Genomic DNA, 15,625 nt, shown 5'->3' with positions numbered 1-15,625 from the left:
TAGAACTATTTTTTCTACTATAATAACAAAGCTACTAGATTATTCTATTTTGATTTTAATGCAACCTTATATATCTATTTTTAAACAATACATGTTCTAGTGTTTTGTATAATTTAATCTTTATTTTTTGGCACAGGATCTCACTACATAGTTTAGATTCATATTGATCCTCCTGTCTTAGCCTCCCCAGCACTGGTATTACAAATGTGCTCACCACACCCAGTTTTGGTGGCTGGCAGGATGTGCCCAGTTTTCAGAGTCTGGGGGCCAAGGAGCCGGGGGGACTGACGTGGCATGTGGTGCTGGGGATCGAACTTGGGACCTTGCACTTGCAGGCAGTCGCTTATACAGCAAGTTATCTCCCCGAGCCCAGCAGAGTTTAAACAGAAAAGGAGGCTATCAAGCAAAAAGTCACTAGCTTGATAATTAAGACAAAATACAGTGATTTTTATTTCAGAGATGAGCCGGATAGAGAGATGTAGGAGACCCGCAGCATTAAAATCTGTTCTACTTCCGAAATTCTTTATTGTATTATGATTTTTGTTTACAGACTCTCTAGATACATTCTGTCACATACAGGAAATATTTTGAAATGAAAAGTGGAAAGAGGAAATCTCTCTCCTGTCCTCCCTTCAGACATTCAGCTACTGTCGCCAGTCACCTGACTTCCAGACTGTCCCTTAAATTTGCTTTTACGAATACTGTGATAGTAAGCATGGAGACCCATCATTCCTTAAGTGTTCAATCTTAGCTCAATATTTTTGTAATAGGAAAGCAGCATTTCATAAATTTTAGATTATGCGTCCATGACGATCCTCTGCCCTGTGACAAATATGGCATTTGCAGAAATATGAAGAACAGTTTCAGGCTCGTCCTTTATGTGCAATTGTCCTGGCCTGCCTGATGGAGTCTGGGTTTTCTAAAACAACAAATCATATGCATTTGTATTTTAAAAGCTCCCTTGTACTTGCCGAGCACAAAGGGAGGGCAGTATCTGCTGCTTTAGGAGTCAAGGAAAAATAGAAACTGCTTTACGAGCACCCCAGGAGTTAAGGTTGAATGACCCTGAACCAAGCCAGCGCACTAAGAGCTGTCATCAGGCTCCACCGCTGGTCTCTTCTTTGCTAGCCAAAGAGGTCCCTGAGATTTTTCCACATAACTCTCTGGTAGAAATTGAGGTCACTGGGCTGGGGAGATAGCTCAGTGGTCTAAAGGGCCTTCCCAGCAAGTGCAAGGACCCGGATTTGATCCCTGGTACCGTATGCCATGCTGCTGTGCCTCCCTGAAGCTGGGCGTGGTGGCGCACACCTGTAATCCCAGCACTGGGGAGGCAGAGCCAGGGGGATCACTGTGAGTCTGAGCTGTGTAGTGAGACCCTGTACTAAATAAATAAATGAAGATAAAAAAGAAATTGAGGTCATTTCTGCCTCTTTTATATCTCCAAATAAAAGTGTGATCAGTCAAGGTAAAAGAAGTTGTAAATGATTATATATATATATATATATATATATATATATATATATATATATATATATGCACACATCTGCATCTGCATCCACATATTTTAGGGAAGAAATCCTGGTGGTGATACAGAAGGTTTTGGACAGAGACAGCTCACATGCCAACCTATGGGGCCAGGATGTTATTTACAGATACAATTATCAGACTCTTAAATGTTTTCAATTTATTAATCAACAGAATTGACTGTCATTGGCAGAAAAGTATGGGCTTCCCTGAGAAGTTAATGCTAGCTGAACATACCTAACAGCCTCAAGAGAAATAGCTGATTTTTCTCATGCTGTATGCACTTGGGGCCAGTAGGTGGGGGTAAAACACAGGCGGTGAGACGCAGGGCCGTGCTGGGGAGGGTTGCTGGTGTGAGGTAAAGGAATTCCTGGCCTGGGTTTTACTCAAGTTAGAATTATTTATGAGGAAAAAAGGTCATTTTGATTGAAAAGCAAACATCTTCCCATATGAAAGTGTTTTTGTACGTCAACAAGTTATTGACAATTTCATCTCCTTTAATTTAACATGAATTCAGACATCAGAGGATGCTAATTGTAGTTTATATCCATGAAGGGTAAAGAACAGCTCCTGCACTTCCCATGCTGCCCAACTGAAATGCGACAGCGGCCTTCTACCATTGCCTGATGGTTGCATCAAATGTGAGAATTTTGATGAAGTTGTATGCGTCAACTTGGCTGAATCAGCTCCGGCAGTTCTCAGCGTGGGGACCTAGCCCTGCAGATGGGCAGGGCCCAGGAACTGAGGGAGGCTTCCTGCCGCCCTGTCTGGCTTCCATGAGGAAGTCCCAGTCTTCAGAGGAGCTTGATCTCCGCAGCTGCACCACTTTGGAGAAGCTACAGTCGCTGGTCTTCGCAGTCAGTGTAGAAGGAAGACAGAGGCTTGATGGCCGCAGCTACTGCTCCTCTTCTGCTCTTCATTGTTTTCTGCTGTCGTTTGCCTTGGAGCCAGTAGAACATGGACTGAACCCTCCAATAACTGTGAGCTAAATAGACCTCTCCTTCCTTCATTTTGAGTGTCAGGTATTTGTCCCAGCAACGAGTAAAAAGTAACTAAGACACTGTAAGATCCATGTTGCTGGGTAAAACTGAAAGACATACAGGGACATTGTAGAAACAGCTGGTAACATCCTCTTACCAGTGTGGTAATGGAGTAGTAATGTTCTATAACATTCATAATCACAGCATTTGTTTTCTAAAAGTATCTTGTGTGCTGTCGTTTGGTTAAAGGCAAAGTTACACAGTCCTTCTGACCCCGCATTCTCAATCAGCCACATCTCCTTAGTCTGAATGATATGAGAGTCTCCCCAGAGATCCAGGATTATATTTTGCTCAGTGTTTCCTTTTCCTTCATAAAAGCTTCCAGTTCTTTTCACCTTACATACTTCCAGATGAGAACTCCACTTGACTTGGAGAGGATCCATATCACAAATGGCCGTGACCAGAGGCAGCAGACCATAGAGAAAGGGCTCTGACATTTCAGCAGTGCTGTGTGCCCTTAGTTCTCTTGCCCCCAAGCGTCGGACTCATAGGAAGGCCAAGGACAACTGGCATGGCGTAGTCCAGGTAGGGGTTTCTCTCCACCCCCAACCCAGACTTGGAGTCTAAGGAGATGTTCACAACAAAAGATTTCAACATCAATACCAGAGAACAGTTTTAAACTGAAATCAGAGAATATATCTATTTTGAAATATACAAATTGCAGCTGACAGTTTTTCTGGGGATCAAGGGAATTCTGATTTCCTTATAAGTGAAAGCGTGAAAAATTGGTAGTAGAAAAGAATGTAGGTTAGAAGCTAGCTGGAAATTTTAACTCTGATGGTGCTTTTGGTATTAGAATAAAACAGGGATGGATTATGAGGTCCGTTTTGAAACTCAGGTCTATCTAAGAAGATTTAAAGCAAAGTGGGGCATATCCATGCATGATGTCCTGCATTCTCTGCTATTTCATGACTTTATTGTCTTTGATTTACAGGAAAGCATAACTTGGAAAGATACTTTGATGTTTTAGAGATATACCCAGGAACAAAGTAATGGATTCTGAGGAAAAAGATGACACTGCTGGGTTGGGAGAAGATCTTTTACCTCTTTAGACAATGGATGAGTCATGAGAAAGATAATAATGCATAAAACAGAAGCCTAATTGCATATAAAGTAAAGGTCAACAGTAGCTAACTTGGGGGTTTGGAATTATGGGAAATTTTCTTCCTCCAGCTTATTGTTATTTTTTCTAAACTTTATGCAAGAAGGTATTATTCTGAGAACAATATGCTTTCTCTCCAAAATGACTATGAAGTTCTGAAGTCTAAAGCATAATTGGAGAAGGGCTTAGTCTTTTGGCTTATTTGCTAAACTTTTGTTCTAAGTGTATTGCTAAAATCAGTAGAATTTTTGTACAGTGGCACAAGTAATTTTTGTACATCCGATCAAGTAATGTTGGTATGGCTTCCAGTGACACATTGTGCTTTTAGTGGTATAATATTTAGAATTAAGTGGTTAATTCTTTGGTTTGTAGATGGAAAAACATTAGGAGTTGATGGTTACGGTCAGCGCTGCAGTTCCGACTGGCCTGGCCGAAAGGCCGCAGAAAGACTCCAAGGGTTTCCAGCTTGACTGCTTCCCCAAGGATTTTCTACTGGTGGTGGTGCTGCTCAGTATTTCATACCTATTTATTTTTTCTATATTCCAGTAAAAACTATCCGATCTTCTATGCACATCAAAGTCCATTTGTGAAAACTGTAATGAAGCTACTTTACAAAAAAAAAATCTTCAACCTTTGGAGCAATGACTATTGTATCTTCCCCCAAAAGAACAAGATATTTAATCATTACTGACATCTTCTATCATATACAGAAGTTTTTTAAAATTTTTATTATCTTTTTAGGCATATGTTTTATAGTGTGTTAAGATTTTAGAAGTAAAAAATAGCTAGCTGAATAAATTTAAATTGGAATGACGGTTCTACATATCGTGATGATTATGAATATCATTATTTATTCATTTATTTATTTTGCAGTACCAGAGATTGAACTCATGACCTTGCACTTACCAGATGAGTGGTCATGCCACTGAGCTATCTCCTCAGCCCTATTAATATTAATTTGCCTAATGTTTTTCCGTCCATGTAGCTCTCTGCTCTTAGGAAATGATAAGTTCTCAAGTGTAGTCAAATAAAAATACTTAGTTTTATAACTTTTTGCTATCACAAAATATGATTAAAATACGTACTCCTTTGGGCATTAAGACATAGCAAGACATTATGATCTTCAGCGGTGTCTTAAGCTGTCAAGATATCAGCCATCAGAAAGGAAGGGCAAGCAGTTTATTTTAGTTTCCTGCCTTAATGTAGAAAATCACTGTTGGCTTTACATTGCTTCAGGATTGATTAAAATTTTGGTCTTCATTAGAGCCACAGAAAAATTTTCAAAGAAATTTAGAAGTGGTAAAAAGGCACATAATCTTGCTACCTAAATACTGCTATCATTCACTTGAAGAACAATATCTATGATGACAACTTAGAGGTGAAATTTGCATGCTTAAATCTAAAGTAATTAAAATTAGTTAAATATTATGTTTGCTAGAAACTGTCCTAAACATTTCCGAGCTGGCATCATTTCTACTTTGTAACAGCGTCACAAGGCTTGTAACAATGGGAAAAGTCACTTAACAGAGGAGAAAACCAGGCCTGGAAAAGTTCAAAGTCATGAGTTTCCCAAGGTGTCATGTCTATTTGTGACACAACTCTGACTGTAATTGTTTTTTTTTTTTTTTTTTCAGAACTGGGAATTGAACTCAGACCGTTGCACTTGCCAGGTAAGCACTTATTCTACTGAGCCATCTCCCCAACCTCTGACTGTAATTCTTGTAACTTCTCAGGATTGTTTTATTGTCAATATGTACCTGTTTAAAATCAGTCAGTATTGACTTTAAGACTGGATTGTTCCCCAGGTTTAATGAGGCTGATTCCATTCTGTACCCAACTGTCAGTTCCAGGGGCTTTTCCACTTCTACACGGCACACACTGCCAAAGGACTGAGGCCTTGGATCCAACCCCTGAGCTTTGGTTTAATTGATCAGGGGAAGGCTTGACACTCTGAGAAGAGCACCGCAGGTGAATCTTACGTGTAGCTAGAATTGAAACACATACTACTCTAGCCCAAGAACACCCGTCACTCACACACGGACATATGTCTGAAAACCCCTTAGGTCATTTTGTGACCTTTTTGTTTCTACTTTCTGTGATTAAAACATTTTGCAGTATGCAGGCCTAAAAGGCATAAACATAAACATGCCACTCAGCTAAATCTCTGTGCAAAGAACACACATATGAAGGAGTATCAGGTAAGGTATCAGGTTGAATTGGATTATTGAATTTCAAGCACTGATCATGTACCTAATTATACTAAATGTAATTTAATCCATGCTGTAGCCTCCTGCCTCTTGTGTTTATGTCAGTTAAGGTAATGTGGAACCATTAAAATGTTTTAATTAATTGATTGATTGATTGATTCAGTACAGGATCTCTATGCAGCTCAGACTCATAATGATCCCACAGCTCAGACTCATCATGATCTTCCTGTTTCAGCCTCCCCAGCTCTGGGATTACAGGCGTGCATCGCCATGCCCAGTTTCAGTGGCAGGCACTGCGTGGGGCTGGCCCGGCATGTGGTACTGGGGATAGAACCCGGGTCCTTGTGCTTGCCAGACAGGCACTTAGACTGTGGAGCTATCTCCCCTACCAAATGTGGACCCATTTAATTCCTATGTCTCTTGGGTAACTTGCCATTGGAAGCAAAGGCACACTCTGGGTCTATTGCACTATAGAAAATAGGGCTATGAAGTTCCAAATCATATTATCTAGCAGTGCCTTTGAATTACTAGAACCACACGATTTGCATTTTTACTTGTATTTGATTTAAAAGTAAACACTGCAACACAACCTCAAGTTAAACTGCCCTCCCTGTGAGAAGCCCGCCCACTGGCCCAGCGTCGCTTACCTGAGCAAATGGCGTCACAATCAAGTCGTCTCCATGTCTGAAAAAAAAAACCAAATCCTGTGTTAGAAGTTGCCAACAACTCCGCAAGGCCTTTTGGTCAGTATTCAATGGCAAGCTCCTCTTGCACAAATCCCCATAGAGAATTATAGTAGTTCCGCCCTCATTCCTCTGCTCGGGTCCTTCCCAAACACTGGCTTAAAAGCATATCTTCAGGGATGCAACCATCGTCCGGCTCCCTGAGGAAGGACAGAAGGCAGCTCCTCAAGCATCTGCCAAGGCCACTGCTGCTCTTTAGGCACGCAGGATACGCACTCGGAGAAAGACAGTCCCAGCAATGGGGCCTGAGTTTTGCTCTTGGCCTTATAGTGTAGGTATTAGTGAAGGGTGCAGCTGGAAGGAGCCAGCTGCTGCGGTGGCTTTTCTGAAGGGACCCTGGCCCATGTACCACTTGAAGGTGAGCAGCATCAAGCGTTCCACACCATCGTGTGTAAGGCTCTTACATAGCCCAGAAACCGCGGATGACACGGGACTACATCAGATACTAATAAAAACTCCGTGAAACTTTTCAACTGACTCATGTCCCAGCCAGTGTAGTTACGGGGCAATGTTACCCTGGGTGTGCTGTTGCTAAAGCAGTCTCCACCCCGTGCCTGGGATACGGGAGCAAGGTGTCAGCAGGACGTGTCTTGAAGGCCCCGGGAAAGGCCGGATTAGTCATGCAGCATTCTGCTTGGAGGAAGACAAGAAGCCAAAGCGCAGGGTACTGTCTCAGTATTTTTTTAAAGCATAAATCACTAGAAAGAAGGCTTTGCCACATCCCTGTAGGTGATTACGTGAACTAGCTATCCAATACTTTTTAGTCAAGAGAAGAGTTATGCACAGCGAGTTTCCTGGATGTGACCCTCACGGAGACAGTGCACCTGAGTTGTCTACTCACTTGAAACTATCTGAAAAGGGCCCACGTGGCCTAAAGCAACATTCATGAAACACCCAGGAGTGCAAGGGACATGCAGACAGTGTCCACACTAGAGTCCTGCTCAGCGTGAGACCCAGTTTTCTAGGGGCCATCAGGGAGTGCCGAGAAAGGGTAGAAAACAGAAGCAGCAAAAAGTAAAAATGCACACTTCAAAAGAAGCAGATGTTTTGCAATCCATTAGTTCCAGAATTATATTTGACAAGGGTCACCTGTTATTCACAGTCATTATTCTCAGAATCGCAGACTAGGAAGGTTGGACATCAGGTTGTGTGATCATTTTATACAGGAAGCAGCTGAAGTGCAGAAAGCTCATAGGGTGTGAGAGCCAATGAATGGCAGAGGTGGGTGTCAACCAGAAGATCGCTTCTGAGGGCAAACCAGAAAAATGGCCTACAGGGAGAGGGAGCCTGGGTTAGGGAGGTGGCAAGAAAACCAGTGTACCAGAAGGGGAGACCAAATGCAGATGAAGCCGAGGGGCAGAATGACCTAGTAAGAAAGAACACCGCAGCTGAGCAGCTACAATGAGTAGCCTCAAGATTCTAGAAAATGCCACGTATATCAGGAAATGCAAGGATAGCGTTCGATAAGGAGGCAGGAGGCAGTTCCTAGAGCCGCTGTGCAACACGGGAAAGAAATGGGTTTTATTCTGATCTGATGGAAGCTTGTGTCGCAATTCCAGCCCCGGCACTTTCTGAGCATGTAAATTATGCAAGTTACTACGTCCCTCATTCTCTTGATCTCCCCTTCTGTAAAAGAAGTCCGTAGTATATACATGGGGTGTTGGGGATCAAGTTAGTAATGTCCAGGGCAGAGAATGTACTTAGCATGCAATTAATATTAGCTATGGCAATGCTTAATAAGAGTAAGGACTTTTCCCAATGCCTTTTGCTTTACTGTGCAGTTAGGAAAATGTGAAGACTCAAGAGAATTAGTAGCTAGGATGACGCCTTGAGCCACTGTGACAGATCTGTAAGGGACTGAGGCCTTTGAAGAGGTAAAAGTGAAAGTTAGGGGGGAAATGTTTTGAAGTCAGAAGAGTTGGGGCATTAAACTGAATCAGTGGGGACTGAGAGAGGGGAAAGGTGCCAACATAAAAGGGCATTGTAAAATAATTCATGGAAAAATGCCATCATGTTTGTTGTATATGGAATCATATATCCATATATGTAATCATGTACAAGTAAGGAGAACATTATGGTATGTGCATTTTAAGTAAAGTTTCACTCATTTTTACAACGGTGTTGCAACATAGGTGGTAAATGCCCATTTTGCAGATAGGAAGATTGAGGCCCAGCTTGGTTAGAAGAAGCACTGTTCGAACAGTGCTATCATATCCTTTATGATAGCACTGTTCTACTCTTACTGAACAGCCTACAAATAGAGAGAAATTAAGTCTCTAGAAAAATGACAGAATAAAAGATGAAGATTGGGAGAGAAAAGAAAGGTCAAAACTAAATAACATAGTTCTAAAAGGATGCCCGGGGCAGCCGTCTACATTTCTTCATCATCTTGTCATGCTGACCTTGCTTCTTGGACTCCGCTATAAGTTTGTAACTTTTCTTATATACTTATTTTGAAAAAGCAACCTCTCTCTCATAGAGCAGCTGAAAGACGCTTGCAGATAGTTCAGTTTCTAGAAAGCATGAATATGAAATCCAGGGGGAAACATGTTAGCATTTTGAGCACACACACACACACACACACACACACACACACTCACACTCATATACTCACACACCATCTTATGAGTTCGTTGGGTGCCAAACATTCTTGTAAGTAATGAGCAGATCAGTGGAACTGAGCAGTGTGTGTTGTGTTAGTACTTTGGTTCAAAAACCACAGACAATTCCCTTGGATTCACTGGCTGATCCTCACGATACCTCAATGGTACCTAAGAAGCAACACATAATTTAAATATCATTGTTCAGGGATGGAGCTATATTATAAAAGAGAAGAGGTTGGCCATGTACCATACTTGATTTGAGAAGCAAAAAACTATTGTGGTAGGTAGGGTAGAGCACCAGCCTGGTGGGCTGGGGAGCCACCTGAGGGCACCCATCTCCCTTCTGGGGCACAACCCTGGCGCCCATGTCTGTCCCTTACCCCTTCCTCTTCTGCTCTGTTCCTTTGTTCTGCTTCATAGCTTCCACGAATGACATGGTTCTGCTCCAACTTGCCCTCCTCCCAGAATATTCCTGACTTGGAGGCAGCAGCAATGTGACATGTAAGCCAAAGGCAGCTTCCCTCCTTTAAGCTGTGCATGTCAGCTATCGTGTCCCAGAAGTGGGAAGGTGGCCACTACGGTCACAGGTCTGCTTCAGCACACGATCTTGCTGAAGATGCTGCATTTGTAACATACATCCAAGGCAATGTCCTTCACCCAAACTGAAAGCTGACCCTATGTCAAGTGGCAGTCTTTTCCTGTGTTTTACTATTTGTCATTCCTTGACTTGGCCACGAAGTTCCTTTTCCAAGAACAAAGTCATCTCAAGCAAGGCAAGATGGAATTAACTCATGGAAATAAAGCAAATAATTTTTTATATGCATTACCCTGGATTTGAATCTATCAGAATTCAAAAGCACTTTATAGTTTTTAAAACACTTAATTCTTTCTTTCATTTCCAAGTTTTGTAAAAGACAGTCAGGAGATACACTAAAATAATTTATTTGATGAATATTCTTGTAAAGTATACAGACAACTATGATTCTAGTGACAGAGATATGTAATTCTCAAAAACAAACAAACAAAAAAAAAACCTGTCCCAACTTGTTTCTGTCAAATTATCTCCAGAATGTCTCATTTAAATGACCATGAAGTGCCGGGGAGACAGCTCAGTAGTATAAGTGCTTGCCTGGCAAGCATAAGGTCCTGAGTTCAATCCCCAGCACTGCAACAACAACAAAAAATAATAAAATAAATAAATAACCATGAGGTATCTCCTAGTACTTCAGCAGCAGACGTTCTCTGTAAGGGGTAAGTTATGGCTCATCCATATCTTTTAAAAAATATTGAACGCTTCATTTGTCTTTATATATGTCTAATAATACAATTTCAAAAAGCTGTCTTCAGGTCAATATTAAAATAACTTTTTCTCAGATGTACTGTCACCAAGTAATGGTACAGGTAAAATATATTTTTATTTATGGCTAGAAGAAAAATATAATATGAGCATGTCTTTTAAGTGTCTCATGTAATTTACATATCAGAATTGAAAAACCGATCTGGTGGTTAAGACAAATGGAAGATTTATTTGTTATTATACACAAAATTTGGCTTAAAGGTGTTGTGAGTTTATTCTCCTATTATCTTTTAAAGGGAAAGAAACCCTTCAAAGGAAAGAACTGGGAAGGGGAACAAAGAGGAAAAAAAGAAGGGAAAAAAGCTATGTACATATACACAAGAAGCTAAGACAATTGTGCTACTAGTTTCTGTTAGCTCATTGAAAGGAACAGAGAGTGCTTATATCCTTTGATCAACTTTGCATTACTGTACCTGGTAATCTGAACAACTACTTTGAAGATAACAGTGTGCAATAGGGTAACCATTGTTCATCTCCTATCATCTTGGTTTGAAATTCTGCATCCTTTTTATTTATTTGTGGTCTCTTTAAAATAAAAAAATAAAATAAAATGTAGTAGTACCTTACCCAACTGAGTTAGGAGGGTTTCTAACACTGCATAATTAATGAAGTTGGGAAGAGGCTGTGTCTTTTATAAGTCCACTGAAAAGCTAGACTCTGAGTTGCACAGTTTGGGGCCAGAGATCTGAAATTGTGACATGAATTTTGGAGGAGAGTTATTTAATATTATACTTCTTTAAAATGCGTAACAACAAACTTTGACAGTACCTGGGGTCTCATTCAAGTAGAAAAGTTGCTTTTATGTTTTATAAGTAGAGTATTTGTGGGGTGAAGGTGGAGAGACAGTGGGGTGGGGGGAGCTAGAAAACTCGCTCTGCCATCCTATATGTGCATGCGCATATGTGGGTGATGAGGAGATGGGCCCTGGTACTGGTCACAGCAAAGCACACACACACAGAAGCTTTAGTGGGGGGTGAGTCACACTGGTTGAATTGCAATGGGGAGGGAGCTGCCTCGAGTCAGGAACCTGCCAGGTACCCTGTACTGACGCAGACTCAGTGCCTGCAGCCTCGGAATCTCACCCAGTCTGTGGGGCAGGAATCTCAGGCCCCAGAGTACACTGTAGACTTTTCTGGTCTTGAGCAAAGGAACAAAAGTAAAGTTAAGAACTCCCATTCTCTAGGATTTTGCCTTTCTGCCCCTATTTCCATGTTTCTTACCACTTTGTCACTTTATTCACTTTGTAATAAGAACCCAGAAACCTAGGCAAGAAACAGAAAGAGGGGAATCCAAAAGCAAACCTTCTTACGGAGACCTTGTTGGGACCCCTAAACCATTCCTGTAGGGTACTTAAATATGGAGAAGCACATTTCATTTTAAGAATTACCAACAGTCCCTGAGATTGTAATTCCAGAACATTAAATTGTGAAACTGTGAATCATCTTTTCTCGAGGGCAGTTTGTAAGGTTACGCCTATTTTTTTTGAAAGAGGATTTTTAAGCTGGATGTGGTGGTGCATGCCTGTAATATGAGCGCTTGGGAGGCTGAGGCAAGCAGGATCGTTGTGAGTTCAAGACAAGCCTAAGCTGTAAAGTAAGCTCAAGGCCAGCCCGAGCTGCATAGCAAGACTCTGTCTCATAAAGACAACAACAACAACAACAACAACAACAAAAGGATTTTACCACAATTCTTTTAAAAATTCAGATAATAGATATCCCATGAAATTAGAAACACTGTAATGGTGATAATCAGGAATAAATATAATTATTGTAAGCAATGGTAACTAATAGTTATCAAATTATTACCATCAGCCAAGCACTCAAAAAAAAATACTCTATGATTCTCTTTTATTAAAGTCTTTTCTAGAGGAAAGGAAGGCTCAAGAAGGTCCCCAAAGCACAGGCCTGTGACATCATGGAGCCCAGATAGAGACTGGGGTCATGTGACTTCAGGCTTCTCTTAAACACTATAAAATTCTTCATCTAAGGTTTTTTTTTTTTTTTTTTTTTTTTCAGCGTCTCACTACTCAGCTCAGACTTTGTAGTGATCCTCCTGATTTCTGCCTCCCTAGTGCTGGGATTACAGGCATGCGCCACCACACCCAGACTCCATCACAGGCTCAGCGCGCCTGGGGGCAGGGCCTGTGTGGTGTGTGGTGCCAGGGATGGAACCCAGGCCCCTGAGCTTACCTAAACAAGCACTTAGTCCACTGAGCTAAACCACTGGCCCTTAAAATTCTTTATCTACAACATGTGGATTAATGCCAAAACAATGCTTGAGTAAGTGTACTCAAGCAGTGTACTTTTCATTTCATGACGATATTAAGACAATAAATAGCAATTATATCTGATGTAAAAATATCAAAATAACAAAATCAAAGCAATAAAACAACATATTATCAATACCTTCCAAGATAAGCTGAATATACTTCATAATTTTTATGTCTTACAATCCTAAAATAACATAATAATTTTTTATCGTTTATTTATTGATTTGACATAGGGTCTCATTACACAGCTCAGACTTACAATGATCTTCCTGTCTCAGCCCTCCCAGTGCTGGGATTATAGGCATGTACCACCACACCTGGCTCTGCACGCTCAAGATTCTGGGGCCAGTATGGCATGTGGTACTAGGGATAAACCCCAGTCCTTGCCCTTGCCAGGCAGGTGCGTAGACTGCTGAGCTATCTTCCCAGCCCAAATTTTGTTTTTTTAAACTCAGGTGTATTATTCTGGCTGAAAGTTAAATAATATTTTGCCATAACCAGGGTGTGCTAAAGCCATATGCATGTTATATGTAAAAAAGACATATGAGGATAGCACATTTGTATGTGAGCATTAATGTATATGTATCTATACATACATTTATCAATGTATATTATATGTGTATTTGTAAAATCTCAAGGAGATGCTGTGTGCTCTCAATCTTTTGACAGAAACATTTTGGCTTCTTGCTTTCTGAGGCGAAAGATATTGTATACGGTGGGACACTACATTTTTACTGACATTAAAAGAATTTATTGGATTTTTTTTTGCCTATTCTACTCCATGGGAAAACCCTTTAACGGATATTTCCTCTGTAAGCGTTAACTTCCAACCTATAGTTCATATGATTAACAAAATTTCACCTAACAAGAAAATGCTGTAATTGTAGATATAGCTAAATTTTTAAAATTCAATTTGCTATTTTTCACATTTTGATAATTTAAGAACAATAACAACAAAGCAAATTACTCTATTAAATAATAAGCAGAAGACCTGAAGAGACTTTTTTTTTTTTTTTTTTTTTGCGGAACTGGGGATTGAACTCAGATCCTTGCGCTTGCCAGAGAAGCGCTTATTCTACTGAGCCATCTCCCCAGCCCCCTGAAGAGATATTTCTTAAAAAGATGTAGAAAAGGAGCTTAACCTAACTAATCATTCATGAAGCTGCAAATTTAAATCACAAAGAGATGTTACCACTTAACCTGTAAGAACTAACTTTGATCAAAAAGCAACAGATAAAAGGGGATCCTATTACTGAGGATGTTGCCTACTGGTGGGGGGAATGTAAATCATTACAGCCATTCTGAAGTTGATTAAATATTAAAAAGCATAGCACCACCATATGATCCAGCAATTCCATTTCTGAATAGATTTCCAAAGGCAATAAATTCAGGGTATCAACAAGATACTTTCTCTTCCACTTTCATTGCTACACCGTTAACATGGTCACTATATGGGCTCCAGCTAAATGGTTATCAACAGGCGAAGGCAGAAAGAGAATGCGGGTAATATGTATACAATGAAATGAGATTCGGCCTTAACAAAGAAGAAAGCCCTGTCATTTGTGACAACAGGGATGAACCTGGAATATGTTATTCTTGAGGAAATAACCCAGGCACAGAAAGACATACAATGCACATCATTTTGCCTACATGTGGATTTGAAAGCAAAACAAAACAGAATAAAATATGAGCTTACAGAAAGGGCAGCAGAAGTGGAGTTGGGATAAAGCAGGGAAAATGCAGGTGAACAGACCCAAATTTCAGTTAAAAAGGAGGGTTAAGCACAAGAGACACACAGTAGGGATACTGGCTAGTACTGATAAGAAAGCACAGTCTATTTGAAAAATGCTAAGAGCAACTCTTAAATGTTTTCATCACAAAAAACAGTAAGTATGTGAGAGTGATGGATATGTTGGTTTGATTTAATAATTTCACTATATATAAACATTACATTGAATTTCATAAATGTGTACAATTTGTCATGTGTTACTTAAAAATAAAGAATTAAGGTTGGGCCTGATCTTTGACCAGAAAAAAAAATCCTTAAAACAAAAATCTCTAAGTTTTGGCTTATGCCTCTGTTCATATTTCTTGTTAAAAATATGCATTGACAATAAAACAGAATATATTGGGCAACATGAACAAAAGTCCTCTAATCTGCAACGGAATCCTTATTTGTCATAAGATAAACATTTTGGCTTCATTATAGAAAATCCATGATGTGACTACATGTGCTCCAATTTGTTAAGTTCTATGATGGCAAAGATAACACGCTCAAAATTATATAGCAATGATATGTAACTTTGTTAATTTAAGAAGTGTTTCACACAGTAGATATAATTTAAGAAGTGTTTCACACAGTAGATGTATTCAGTAAGCATATTAAGCTATTTTGTTCAACAAACATCAGTCCAATCTGAGGAGTTTCCAGGAGGGCTCATGTCACCAAGTATCCTCAGTGGCTTTGAGTCCAAATCTGAGTCCTTGTAGGGAGGGGAAGGAGGAGGCAGAAAGGGCCGAGTGCGCTTTCGTGAGCAGGCTTGTGTTCTAGGAACAAGCTCTTCTTTCACTGTTGATCTTACTTGATGAGCCTGTTCTCAATGTCATTCACCCTGTTCTCTTGGGTTTCCTCCAGGATGTGCTCCTGGGTGGAAGATTTATGCATATCCAGAACAACTGTTTAAAGGTCTACATGTGGTAAAAAAAATCCAGTAGATAAAAACAAGGTCTTCATCAAGTAGTGAAGAGACCAACAGGCTTTATGAATGACCACAGTGTGC

General features: G+C 40.3%; 1 protein-coding gene across 8 annotated transcripts in view; it reads right to left on the bottom strand.

Annotated features, from left to right (window-relative positions):
- The window catches only part of Pde4d (phosphodiesterase 4D), a 1,527,171-nt gene that overhangs the window by 202,501 nt on the left and 1,309,045 nt on the right, over window positions 1-15,625 (bottom strand). For 6 of the 8 annotated variants that reach the window (XM_004623069.2, XM_004623068.3, XM_004623070.2 and 3 more), the window contains one exon: window positions 6,521-6,557. In XM_004623069.2, the coding sequence (XP_004623126.1) occupies window positions 6,521-6,557 (37 nt within the window). The other 2 variants (XM_023708191.1, XM_023708132.1) reach the window with 2 other exon arrangements.

The sequence above is a fragment of the Octodon degus genome, unplaced genomic scaffold (genome assembly GCF_000260255.1).
Source record: "Octodon degus isolate 3935 unplaced genomic scaffold, OctDeg1.0 scaffold00001, whole genome shotgun sequence".
Classification (NCBI taxonomy): Eukaryota; Metazoa; Chordata; class Mammalia; order Rodentia; family Octodontidae; genus Octodon; species Octodon degus.
This window is presented reverse-complemented; position numbering and strand designations above follow the sequence as displayed.